General features: G+C 40.5%; 1 protein-coding gene across 3 annotated transcripts in view; it reads left to right on the plus strand.

Annotated features, from left to right (window-relative positions):
• PIK3R4 (phosphoinositide-3-kinase regulatory subunit 4) overlaps window positions 1-11,220 on the plus strand; it is a 74,175-nt gene extending 62,955 nt beyond the window's left edge. For all 3 annotated transcript variants that reach the window (XM_011235410.3, XM_019808464.2, XM_019808465.2), the window contains 6 exons: window positions 4,065-4,276; window positions 6,308-6,439; window positions 8,770-8,870; window positions 9,436-9,524; window positions 9,828-9,936; window positions 10,660-11,220. In XM_011235410.3, the coding sequence (XP_011233712.1) occupies window positions 4,065-4,276; window positions 6,308-6,439; window positions 8,770-8,870; window positions 9,436-9,524; window positions 9,828-9,936; window positions 10,660-10,830 (814 nt within the window). In that variant the 3' untranslated portion in view covers window positions 10,831-11,220. The remainder of the gene's footprint in view (window positions 1-4,064; window positions 4,277-6,307; window positions 6,440-8,769; window positions 8,871-9,435; window positions 9,525-9,827; window positions 9,937-10,659) is intronic.
• The last annotated feature ends 1,036 nt before the right edge of the window (window positions 11,221-12,256 follow it).

A 12,256-nucleotide genomic window follows, 5' to 3' on the forward strand; every position in this document is an offset into this window, starting at 1 on the left:
AGCCATGTCTGCCTCTCTTCTTTCTGCCAAAGGTCAGAAGGGCGGCTTTGAACTTGTGGCTCATCCCAGTCTGGAATCTGAATAACCTAATTATCAGTTGCATCTTCTGTCTCAACTACAAAAAGCATAATTCTGGCTGGCTGATTTTGAGAATGTGAATGTTCTTCATTAAAGAAAACTCAAAATGTTGTCAGCATTTTGTCACTTGGCATTAAAATGTCTGAAGTTGATGGGAAGGAACATGGAGTGCTGCTTTTAGTCAAATGATTTGCTTATCATTGTAAAACGAAATACTGGCTGGTTTTATCTGAGAATTTCCTTTACTTCATATAAATTGTGCTTGCCCACAGATTAAACACAGGGTAAAATGTTTAAAGATAAAGCAGAACAAGTTTTCAACTGACCAGTATGTGCTACACAGCAAGGATGCCAAATATAATAAGATATATTAGGCTAAGATGCTACAGCCTAATGGAAGAACAGACCAGTTAACAGATGATTCCAGCTGCAGTGTGATAATGTGCCCATGTTACAGGGACGGGGGAGCCAGCGTGCCCGCCATAGGGAAGAAGGCCTGGGGGAGGGGAGACCAGAGATGTAAGTTAGCCTGACATAGCAGGGTGGTCGAGAAGGGCATGGCAGGCGGAGGGAGTAGATCCCACAGGAAGAAAGCAGAGTGAGCAGATTTTTATACTTACATGGATTATAAGACACAGCGGTTGGGGCAGCTAAGGAGGGAAAGGATGTATGTTGGATCATCTAGGATTTTATTGTTTATGTTATTTTATTGTTTATAATTTTGTTTTGCCCTTACAATTAAAAATATGCATTATGTTTAACACATATACTGAACAGATTTGGGCAGCTTTTGTCTAGGTCATATTACATATTGTTTTTAACTAAAAAATACCTGCCAGTTTTCTTTAAAATTGTTTCAGCAGAGGATGACTGTGTAACAGTGTAACTGTTGAGTTCCATGGAACTTAACCAACAGCTGTTGGCAGATTGTGTTCTGTGATAGCCGTGCTGTTAGGACACACACACAGACATGCACATTCCTCCCATAGGTACCTCGCAGCTGATAGCACTTTCCACTATGAATGTTATTGTCTTTACCCTAAGCAAACATTGATATGTAGATTGAGAGATTGTGCCAGAACGTTTAGTAGATTTCACTCTGCCTGATAGCAGTTGCTCCAAAGAAACCTTGCCATGAGTCTTTTTTTTTTAAGTTTGCTTCTTTCAGTCAGATTGACTCTCGTCATGCCTCTTAATAATTAGAATTTATAGCACCTTTTCACATTTTATTTGGCATTTGGACTTTTCATCATCCCTCTAGGGGAAATACAGTCATTATTAGAATGTTTGCAAATATAGTTGTTTATCTAAGACACAGAGGTCAGCAAACTATAGCCTGCAGTATGGCTCATAAGCTAAGAATGATTTTTGCGTTTTTAAAAGATTGTAAAAAAATGAATATGCAGTAGAGATATGTGACTTGCAAAGCCTGAAATATTTACTGTCTGGCTCGTTACAAAAAATGTTTGCTGACTCCTGATCTAAGAGATAAAACTAAAATAGTGTATGCTGCAAAAGCATGACATATGCTGGTCAGGGAGGCTGGCCAATATGTTTATCAATTCTTTTTAGTTTAAAAATGCCTCAGCTTGAAGAAAATAGGCATACTCATATAATGGAATAGTACATAAAAAGGAATCAGTGTTATCTTACTACTTTTATTATCAGTAATGAAAGGAATAAACTATTGATTAATGCAACAACCAATGAATCCTAAATCCTTTTTGCTAATGAAAGAAGTCAGACCCAAAAGGCTATTTATTGTGTGTTTCCAATGAGGGAGGAATTGAGATCAGTGGTAGTCACAGGTTGGGGATGGGGTAGGAGTTGACTACAAAGGGGCTGCACAAGATAATTTTTGGGGTGTGGACTTGTTCTTTGTGGTTCTGTGGTAGAAGATCCATGGCTGTGCATCTGTCGTAACGCACAGAACTGGATACCACAAAGAGTGAATTTTACTCTAAATTAAAAAAAAAAATAAACCCAGATACAGGATGAAAGCTAGAATGCAGTCTATGACAAATCAGTCTACTTATTATATAGGTGAAGCTTATAGTCACTTTGAAGAGTGTGGGCAATAAACAAGCCACCCTAATACCTTTGGAAGACTGTGGTTTAATTGGACACTGCAAGGCAAATGACAGAAGGAACTGAACTTAAACACTATGTTCTAGTTGGTTGTTTTTCACAGGAATATGGTTTATCAACTCCAAAATTACTTTAGTTGTATATTAAGGTTGAACAATAGGTAAATATGTAGGTAATGAGAGCCAGATTTCTCACTGCTGAAGAAAGAAGAAATTCATATTACAAATATGAAAAGGGGATGGCTAGAATGAACCCTGGTGCCAGGCAGATATCAATATGGACTCACTATCAGTATGGACTCATGATACATGTATATGCATATATGTGTGTGTGTGTGTGTGTATATTTGTATACATATGCACACATACACATACAAAGATACGGAAGTACAGAATGGGTGTAGGTATGAGGTGTCGTATACATATTTTCTAGCTCTGGCCATTGAAAGAGACTGGAGCAGGGACCCCCAGGGACCCCCCTGCCCCCATAGCAATGAACACTGAGCACACAGACCTTGGTTTTTAAACACCATTCTCCCGGGCACCTGGGTGGCTCAGTCACTTGAGCGTCCGACTCTTGATTTCAGCTCAGGTCACGATCTTCAGGGTCATGGGATTGAGCCCAGTATCAGGCTCTGCGCTCAGCAGGATGCTTGATATTCTCTCTCTTTCTCTCTCTCTCCCTCTGTGCTCTCCCCCAATGTTTGTGTGCTCTCTCTCTCTAATAAAGAAATCTTTAAATACCATTCTCCCACAAGAGGAACCAGGACTCCTTGGAGAACTGGTTCATTCCAGGGCTAGGCAGTGAAAATACAAGATGAGTCTTGAGTATCTCGTGATGCCAGAAAGTTAGGAAGTGGTTCAACAAAGCACACTGAAAGGGCATTGGAGCCAACCTGAGAGAGCTTCCTGTGGCCCAGCTTGAGCAACAAAACAATAATAATAGTATTGGGTTGCAACTCAGAGAATAAAATAAATATCCATGAGTCCATACTGATATAAATAACTAAATAAATAGATAAATTAATGGGGGAAAAAGTGACAGTTCTTTTTTATAGAAAAATTCTAATCAATAATTATGTAAGAAATGAGGGAAATAGTCACCATTAGAACACCACAGGTATGATCTATCAAAGGATCCTAAAATTTGTTGACAAAACTTTAAGCAGAAACAGGATTTGTACCTGGTCTCAAAAGTATTTGCCCCAAAGATTGAGTAGTTATAAATAGAAAAATAATTTTACAGTGGAGAATCTTGGTAGACACCACCTTAGCCAAATGATTAAGGTTAACATCACCACTAATATGTTCTAATTAATATCAGGTACTTCCTCATAAATGCACTGAGAAGGATGTTATTTCGTGGTTTTCCAACAAGGCATAAACTGAGTCTCTCTTTGACAACACACGAGGCAAACCCAAATAGAGGGACATTCTATAAAATAACGAGTAGTCTTGAAAAATGTCACAATCAGGAAAGACAAAGACTAGGGTCAGATAGAGACACGACGGCTAAATGCCATGTGGTATCTTGTTTTGGATCCTGGAACAGCAAAAGGACATGAGTGGAAAGCTAATAATATCCGATTATGTTCTATATTTTACTAGTATTGTACCAAGATTAATTTCTTAGTTTTGATAAATTTTCCATGGTTATATAGGGTATCAACATGAGGGGAAGCTGGGTGAAAGCCATACAAGAATTCTCTGTACTGCTTTTGCAACTCTTCTGTAAGTCTGAAATTATTTTAAAAAATACCCCAGGTATCATTGACTTGATGGGTCAGACTTGTTATTTCTTGACTGTGGTTAGAATATAAATTCATCTTAGATAGAGGCTTGTGCTATGTTTTCGGTGACTAGAAAAATCTCTACCTTTTGCTTTGTGTATTTCTTTAGAATTCTAGACCAGAAGGATGATGGCTGTGTTGTGGATATGCATCACTTCAACTCCGGGGCACAGTCCGTTCTGGCCTATGCCACTGTGAATGGCTCTCTAGTTGGTTGGGACCTCAGGTCTTCAAGCAATGCATGGACACTAAAACATGATCTGAAGTCAGGCCTCATCACTTCCTTTGCTGTGGATATTCACCAGTGCTGGCTCTGCATTGGTGAGCTGACTTTCAAGTCATTGACTGGGTTGTGAATACCACTAATATCTGGAATTGCTTTCTTGTGAAAGTTTTTTCCTTTTTCTTCACTGGTAATTTTTTCTCATCTTTTTTTGGGGGTAGGGGAGGGAGAGAGAGAGAGAGGCAGAATCCCAAGCAGGCTCCACGCTCAGCTCAGAGCCCGACATGGTGCTCAGTCTCACAACCCTGAGATCGTGACCTGAGCCAAAACTGAGGCACTCTCCCCATCTCCTTTTTTAAATGATTATTATATTACAATCACTTGCAATTTAATTTTTTTCATTAAAAAAACGATTTGAAAGATAGCGGTATCCCAATGCATAAAAGTTTCCTTTTTCTCTTTGTTCTTAAATGAGCCTCTTCATGGGGCGCCTGAGTGGCGCAGTCGTTAAGCGTCTGCCTTCGGCTCAGGGCGTGATCCTGGCGTTATGGGATCAAGCCCCACATCAGGCTCCCTCAGCTGGGAGCCTGCTTCTTCCTCTCCCACTCCCCCTGTGTGTTCCCTCTCTCACTGGCTGTCTCTATCTCTGTCAAATAAATAAATAAAATCTTTAAAAAAAAAAAAAATGAGCCTCTTCATAATCATCGTAGTGATCGGATTTAGTGACATTCTGTTATCCTGCCAGGGAAGCAGGAGGCTTGGTTTATGGATGAGAGTATTTGAGTTTGGGCAGACTTGATTTCAAATTCCAGTAACCCCAGGCAAGCTGCATAACTGAGTCTTAGGCTCCTCATCTTCAAATGGGGCTAATCATTTCAAGGGCTGTTTTGAGGATTTAATGAGGTAAAAGCATCTGTCATGGGGCTTGGTACTGGAGAAGACCTAAACAGCGGTTTCTTGCCGTTATTCCTCCCTGCCTCCCTTTCTCAAAGGCTGAAGGAGTACCACGTGGGCTTGTGGCTGCTTTCCTCTGTTTTAGTTTCACATTTGGCCCCCATAAAGGCTTTGAACCTGCCCCTTGAGAATGTATCACATCTCACTTTTTCCCATTTGGCATACTTTTGAAGAATTATAATCTGTTGTACTTGAATTTGGTTTCTAGATTCCCTAACGTACATTTATGACATTATTAAGTATCTGCCCTTTCCTTTATTTCTTTTTATATAGTTTATAATCGAATACATTGTGTTTGCCTTATGTGTGAACAAACTGTACAGGTATAGGAAGATGTGATGCCAGGCCTATGAGTAGATATGAAACTGTGAGCAACTTAGTAAATGGCAGTGATGGCTCTCAGGTACCCTGATCAGCTTTGAGGGCAGCCAAACTTCCTACGGCTGTCTGAGCCATTGTCCTGTAGTGGGGCAGGATGACAGAGGGACCCTGTTGCCCTTTGGCCTTTTCACACTCCTAGTAGCTCCATTGGAAATGGAGAGCAGTCCAAGAAGACGCTCTGTGCCTCTGTCAGGAGCAGCTGTTCAGCGTCAGGGTTGGCATTATTCTTTGGGGATGGGGGGCTTCTCTCTGGGGTTTGTCATGGGCCGACGTGCAGGTACTCACTCCAGTTTCTGCTGTGATTGGATACCCATACCTGGTTCCAGAGTGTTTGAGAAGAGGGCACATGGCAATGATGGCAGGCTGATGATAGCTACAAAGCTGCTGCCACCGTGGGGCTGGCAGAGTGGACACCGAACGCCGGGAAAACTTCGTTGCTGGTTTAAGGCGTTCTGAACATTTTGACCTATCAAATGCAGTTTATATCTTCTCTAGACCTTTTGTTTTTGTGCATGCCTTTGGTAATTAATACAGTGTAATTGATGAATTATTCATTTTCAGTTTACATTTATTAGACAGTTATGTAGTAGCATTGTGATGAACACTTTATATCCTAACAACTAGAAATGCCATGTGACACCGGGGAGACAGCTTCATGAGAGCAAAGAATGAATAAAATACATTCACACAAATCTAATGGTATTTATTATTTATATAAATGCAGCTTGATCATTTGTATAAATGCAGCTTTAATCATTATATGGTAATCTTTTTGACTTTTTTTTTCCTTTAAGGTACAAGCAGTGGTACTATGGCTTGTTGGGACATGAGGTTCCAGTTGCCAATTTCCAGTCACTGTCATCCTTCCAGGGCTCGAATCAGACGCCTCTCAATGCACCCTCTGTATCAGTCCTGGGTGATTGCAGGTAAAATGGAGGGCTGGCTTTCAGGTGTTGAGGTATTTTTTTTGAAAGTGCATAATACTGCCAAGACTCGTTTTTATTTTATGTGTGAACCAAATGCTTGATTTTGTTTTGTTCTGATGATGGAACTTCCTACCACCGCTATCTCACTGTCATTTCAAATTTATTATCTTTTCCTTACCCCGAGACAAAACCGTTCTTCCCCCAGCCAAAACCGTTCTTCCCCCAGCATTGTCCCAGTAAATGACAGCTCTTTTATGCGAGGTGCTCAGGAAGAAGCCTGGTGGTGTCCTTGATTCTTCTCTCATCTTCCTTCTAGTCCATCAGCCAATCCTGTATGGTCCTAAGATATTCAGAATCTGACCACTTTTTACTATTTACTATTTCCATCACTGTTCCCTTATCCAAACCACCATAATCTCTTGTCCCTATTAATACAATGTGCTTGTAACTCCCTGCTTTAATCCTTACTTCTTAAGACGGTTCTTTCTGCTGCTCAGTACCTTCCCATTCCAAGTCATAGCCAGACTCACCACTATGACCCAGAGGCTTAATGGGGATCTGCTACCTGCTACCTGTCTGACCTTTTTTTATGGGTCAGGGTTCCAACAGGAAACCGATGGCATACCTGAGGTAGGAGAATTTGAGGATTTATTTTCAAAGGAACTGCTGATGGAAGTGCAGGTGTAGAGGTATCATAAAAGCACAATGAAATGGGGCTGGTATCAGAAGACAGGAGGGGAGGGAATGGTTACTAGAGTTTGCAGAGAAGTTGCGTAGAGAGGGCCACCTTGAAAGGAGCAGTGATTTTTGACACGAGGGGACACAGCCTGAGATGAGACAGACATTCATCTATCCCTTTGGTCTCCTACTGTGGCTTTGGTAGGCCTGTATTAGTTTCCTAGGACCATTTTATTCTTAGGTGTAATAAATTACCACAAAGTTGGCAGCTTAAAACAACACACATTTATTCTCTAACAAACAGTTTTGGAGGCCAGAACTTTGAAATGAGTTTTGCTGAGTGAAATTCAAGGTGGCAGCAGGGCCACATTACCCCTGCAGGGTCTAGGGGAGAATCCATTCCCTTGCCTTTTCCTGCTTCTGCAGCTGCTTGCCTTGGCTCGTGGCCCCTTCTTCCATCTTCAGAGCTACCACCACAGCATCTTGCTCCATTGTCCCTTCGTCTTCTGATGTCAAGTCTGCCTCCCTCTTCTAAGGACACTGGGATTGCATTTAGGGCTCACCTGGACAACCCAGGAAAATCCCATCTCAAGGCCCTTAATTTAATCATATCTGCAAAGTCACTGTACAACATAAGGTAACATTTATAGTCTCTGGAAATTAGGACCTACTTATTTGGGGGGGGGTTTAGTTTACCATAGGCCCAACCCATGTAGAGGCCAGAGGGCACAGCAGCCTGTTGATGTGGCCCCCACGGAGAAGCCTTGGATTGTGAGTGGAATGTGGCCAGCCCTCCTGTGCTTTTCCTGCCCCTCTCCCATGCTCAGGCTGCCCCAGCCATGGGGGCCTTCTGGCTTACTCGTTAAACTAAGCACATTCCTGATTCAGGGCCTTTGCATTTTTTTGGTTTATTGTCCCCCATTTAGAATGTAAGTTCCATGAAACAATTTTTTTTTGCCTCATCTCAGCATCTGGGACAGATATGAGCTCATAGTAAACATTGTTGGTTCAGTAAATATTAATGAAGGAATGAAGTATTGTCACTCCCCTGCTCAAAAGTAACTAAGGGATAATGTCTTTCTTAGGCTTACAGTTTCCTTTTTCTATACTCTTCCCCTGCCTTCCTCTCCCACCCCTCCCTGTCACAGATGTGCGTCACAGTAATTATTTTCCCAAAGAACACGAAACATTCTTTCTGCCTAAAATGACTTACTGTATCTGCCCAGCTCTACTTGTTCTTTCAGTCCCAGTGAAAACATCTCCATGAGGTGACCGTGATTCTTGCCAACTGGATGGGATCTTTTCCTTGAGTTCAGGTGGAACTCTGTAGTTCTCTGTGCGCGCTTATCTTTTATATATCTTTTTCTCTACTTCTAGACTGTGGGTTTCTTGAGGGTAGAATCTATTTAGGATTCAACTTTCTGCCCCACAGTTTCTTCACTGTGTTGTATATCCGTAAATATTTACTGGTAGTTTATTAAAAATATTTTTTGTCTTCCAGTCTGGTGACAGCATCACAGTGTTATTTAAAAGTAGAGTGAACATTTTTTGCAGAATCAGAAAAATGGAAAGAGGTACAGGCTGACTTGGATTATCTACCAAGATGTGGAAGCTCTGCTCTCAGTAATGGTTCTGGCCTGTGTTTCCCTTAGCTGTGCAGGGCAACAATGAGGTATCCATGTGGGACATGGAGACCGGTGACCGAAGATTCACTCTCTGGGCTAGCAGTGCACCACCGCTCTCGGAGTTACAGGTTTGCCTCCAGTTTTTACTCTAAAGCCCAAATTGCCCACATCCCAAGCACTTTCAGGCATTTTACCAAACCTGGTATCTGTTGGGCTTTTGGGTTGTGTTTTAAATTAGTATGAGATGGCTTTCCCATTCCTCAGGCTTACTAACGTCTGGGCGTTTGGTTGCTAGCTCCATAAGGTTTGTGAGGTCTCTGTGGAGCCCCAGTAAAAGTCTGGGAAAATTGGAACGTGACCCTCTTACCTACACTTTTTTCAGATTGCCACCCTGGGTGCTTCATTGGGGCAAAAGGTAGGAAAGAGGTTTTTTCTCCTTTAGTTGGAGTCCTCCTAAATAGAGAATGTTAAGAGGCTAAAGACGTTTTGCCTCTTTATTGGGAATGATACAAAGCAAATGCATTTTAAGGTCCCAAGGAAAGACGTATAGAAGGTATACCTAAATGGTCTCTCATTTCCTCAGTTCATCAGGTGCCTGGAAAGCTACTGCCAGTTGACTTGTTTCTAGAAATGGCACCACTTAGGGAATACACTGGTATCTTTGATTTGATTCTTATTTCTTTCTTTTTAAAGCCCTCTCCTCACAGTGTCCATGGTATCTACTGTAGTCCTGCGGATGGAAATCCTATCCTGCTAACAGCTGGCTCAGATATGAAAATAAGGTACAATATCTGATAAAGGATACTTACTGTGTAACACTTAAAAGGAGAAAGATAATAAGGATAGTATGTGGATGGATAGTCTGGTTAATACTAGGGTGCTATCAATGTTGTAATGTTTAAAATCCTCCACATCTTGCAGGAATAGCTGTTAATACTTCATTTGTCCCTAATTTTATGCTATTCTAGGAAAACTCTCTTTTCCTAGTGCAAAAGAAAATAAGTTATATATTAATGAATGTAAGTAATGATCATTAGTTCCTCCCCTTCTCCAGAGATAATCAGCATTCGTTTCCTCTTCCCTAGGTTTTGGGATTTGGCTTACCCAGAGAGGTCCTATGTTGTTGCAGGAAGTGCTAGTTCTTCGTCTGTGTCCTACTATAGGAAAATAATTGAAGGCACTGAAGTGGTCCAGGTACAAGCAGTCTTGTTTTCTTTCAACTTCTGTAGGCACAAAAATGACTTTGGCCAAGAGTGGCGTATTTAAGAAATAGGTTTATTTTCTCTTATTAAGGTGTAATAAACATATTAAAGGCACACACATAAGTACATAGTTTGAAGTAAGCACTTTGTACACGTGCTTAGTCCTCACAACAATTTATAAGAAAGTACCTTTACTACTTTCCTTCTACAAATAAGAAAGTTAAGCACCATGAAGTAACTTGTCTGAGATCATCCAGGAATTATTAGGCAGCAAAGCTGGGATTCAGACCTGGCTTTGGAACTCCAAAGCTTGTGTTCTTGAGTTGGGCAAAGACATCCAGTGAGATAATGAGTCTGAAAGTGCCTGGGTCCTAGAAGGTGCTCAGTAAATGAATGAAAGCTTCCTTATTCTCGTCATTTATACCCCTTTACTATAGGCTTTCCCTCTTTTCTTTTGATGGTGACAAAAAGTAATATGAAAAATTTATAAACAGGCCAATAATCTATACATATTCATAAGTGGCTACTCGTGGAAAACAATATCATCATTTTGGACTCTTTTTACTCAGTGTATTTGTGAAAGGGTGACTACCTCACAGGAAGTTTTAGCTTAATGACAACAACCTGTCCCAGAAGCTACAATATTGATAAGAGGTACAGTGTGGTACAGGCTTCTAACTTCTGGCTTCCTCCCTGACTTTTAACCATGAAACAGGAGATCCAGAATAAGCAGAAGGTAGGACCGAGTGATGACACCCCTCGGAGGGGCCCAGAATCTCTGCCTGTGGGACACCACGACATCATCACAGATGTGGCCACATTCCAGACAACACAGGGCTTCATTGTAACTGCATCTAGAGATGGGATTGTTAAGGTGTGGAAATGAAAACCTACTGGTTTGTAGAATTTGTAATAAAGTTATAAGTATACTGTAACTTGAGAGCAAAGGTATTTTTAGAGGACAGAAGTGAGATTCATTTCCTTTTCAAAATTATGTCTGTATATTACCATTTCATGATTAAACAGATCCCATCCAAGGTGGTTAAGGAAGTTGCACTTATCTAGTATATTCATGCATATCTCTGCAGGAATCAGCTAAAACAACAGTATGTGGGATTTTTTATTGTATAGGTCACAGAGGTGAGGAATTTAAAATGCTAAGACTTAACATAAGTTTACTTTGTATTGAAAGATCGTTGTAAGCTATTATAATGTAAAAACACATTTTTGCTATTAAAAGTGCTATTCAAACCAGCCAATAAACTGTATTCAAGCATCTTAAGGGTTTTTTTTTGTTGGTGTTTTAAACAGTAAACTTCAGAATAATAAACATTTGTTAAGAAATGGACTCAGTGTCACAAAGAATCAGTGACAGAAGTAGGCCTTATGCCCGCATTTCTGACTCAGTATTTTTTGTTCTTCCTGCTTTACTGTACCTTTCTTCCTATTTTACAGTCTGCCTTAACAGAACTGATCTGTGTATCGACCCTCGAAAAATGTCTCTTCTTGGCCATCATTACTATTTTTTATAGGCTCTAGTATAAATTCTGAAACTTGGCCCATTAGCTTGCTTTTATCCAGTGTCAGATATTTATTAAATGCATGACAAAAAAAGAAAAGGACTAAGCTGTTAAAAACATGCCAAACATCTGTACTTTTAAAGACCAAAATTGGCCTTTTCCACAAAAATAAACCCTTCAAGCTTATCAGTTATTATTTGTATATGAACCTAATTATCTTTTCACATTTGTCATCCATTTGCTGAAGGATTTATAATGTTTGTTTAAAATATTTCATTTTTAAATTAGTTACATGAGTCTGTAAACCAAAAAGTTAAGAAGATAATCTGACTCTGGGGAAAACAGTACTTAAATACTCAAAAAATTTCATTTTCTGTAATTATAGGATTCAGTTATGGTACATGACAGTTTGCAGTGCATGGGTCTGGCTTCACGATTCCATGCACTTAGTTTTGTGTTTACCTGTCTAAACTCATCAGAGAACCCTGTATTCACAAAGGTCCGAGTTCAGAGTCTGGACCCTGACAAGGCTAGACAGCTATTCGCAAATTTGACTTTGTCATGTTACATTACCTCTGCTTCCCGTCTTGTCTGTTAAGACCATATATCCAGAGCCTCTAGCTACTAAGTCAGATTTCGTGTCTGCAGAAGTTGGAGGTCAAACTCCTGGACTGAGAAAGAGCTTCAAACCTGGAGCCGTTAGCATAGTCACATCACTGACAAACATGCTGAGGGGAAAATGGAATGGGCAGGTGGAAATGTAATCCTTTTTTCCCTTATCTTCCTGCCATC

The sequence above is a fragment of the Ailuropoda melanoleuca genome, chromosome 6 (genome assembly GCF_002007445.2).
Source record: "Ailuropoda melanoleuca isolate Jingjing chromosome 6, ASM200744v2, whole genome shotgun sequence".
Lineage (NCBI taxonomy): Eukaryota > Metazoa > Chordata > Mammalia > Carnivora > Ursidae > Ailuropoda > Ailuropoda melanoleuca.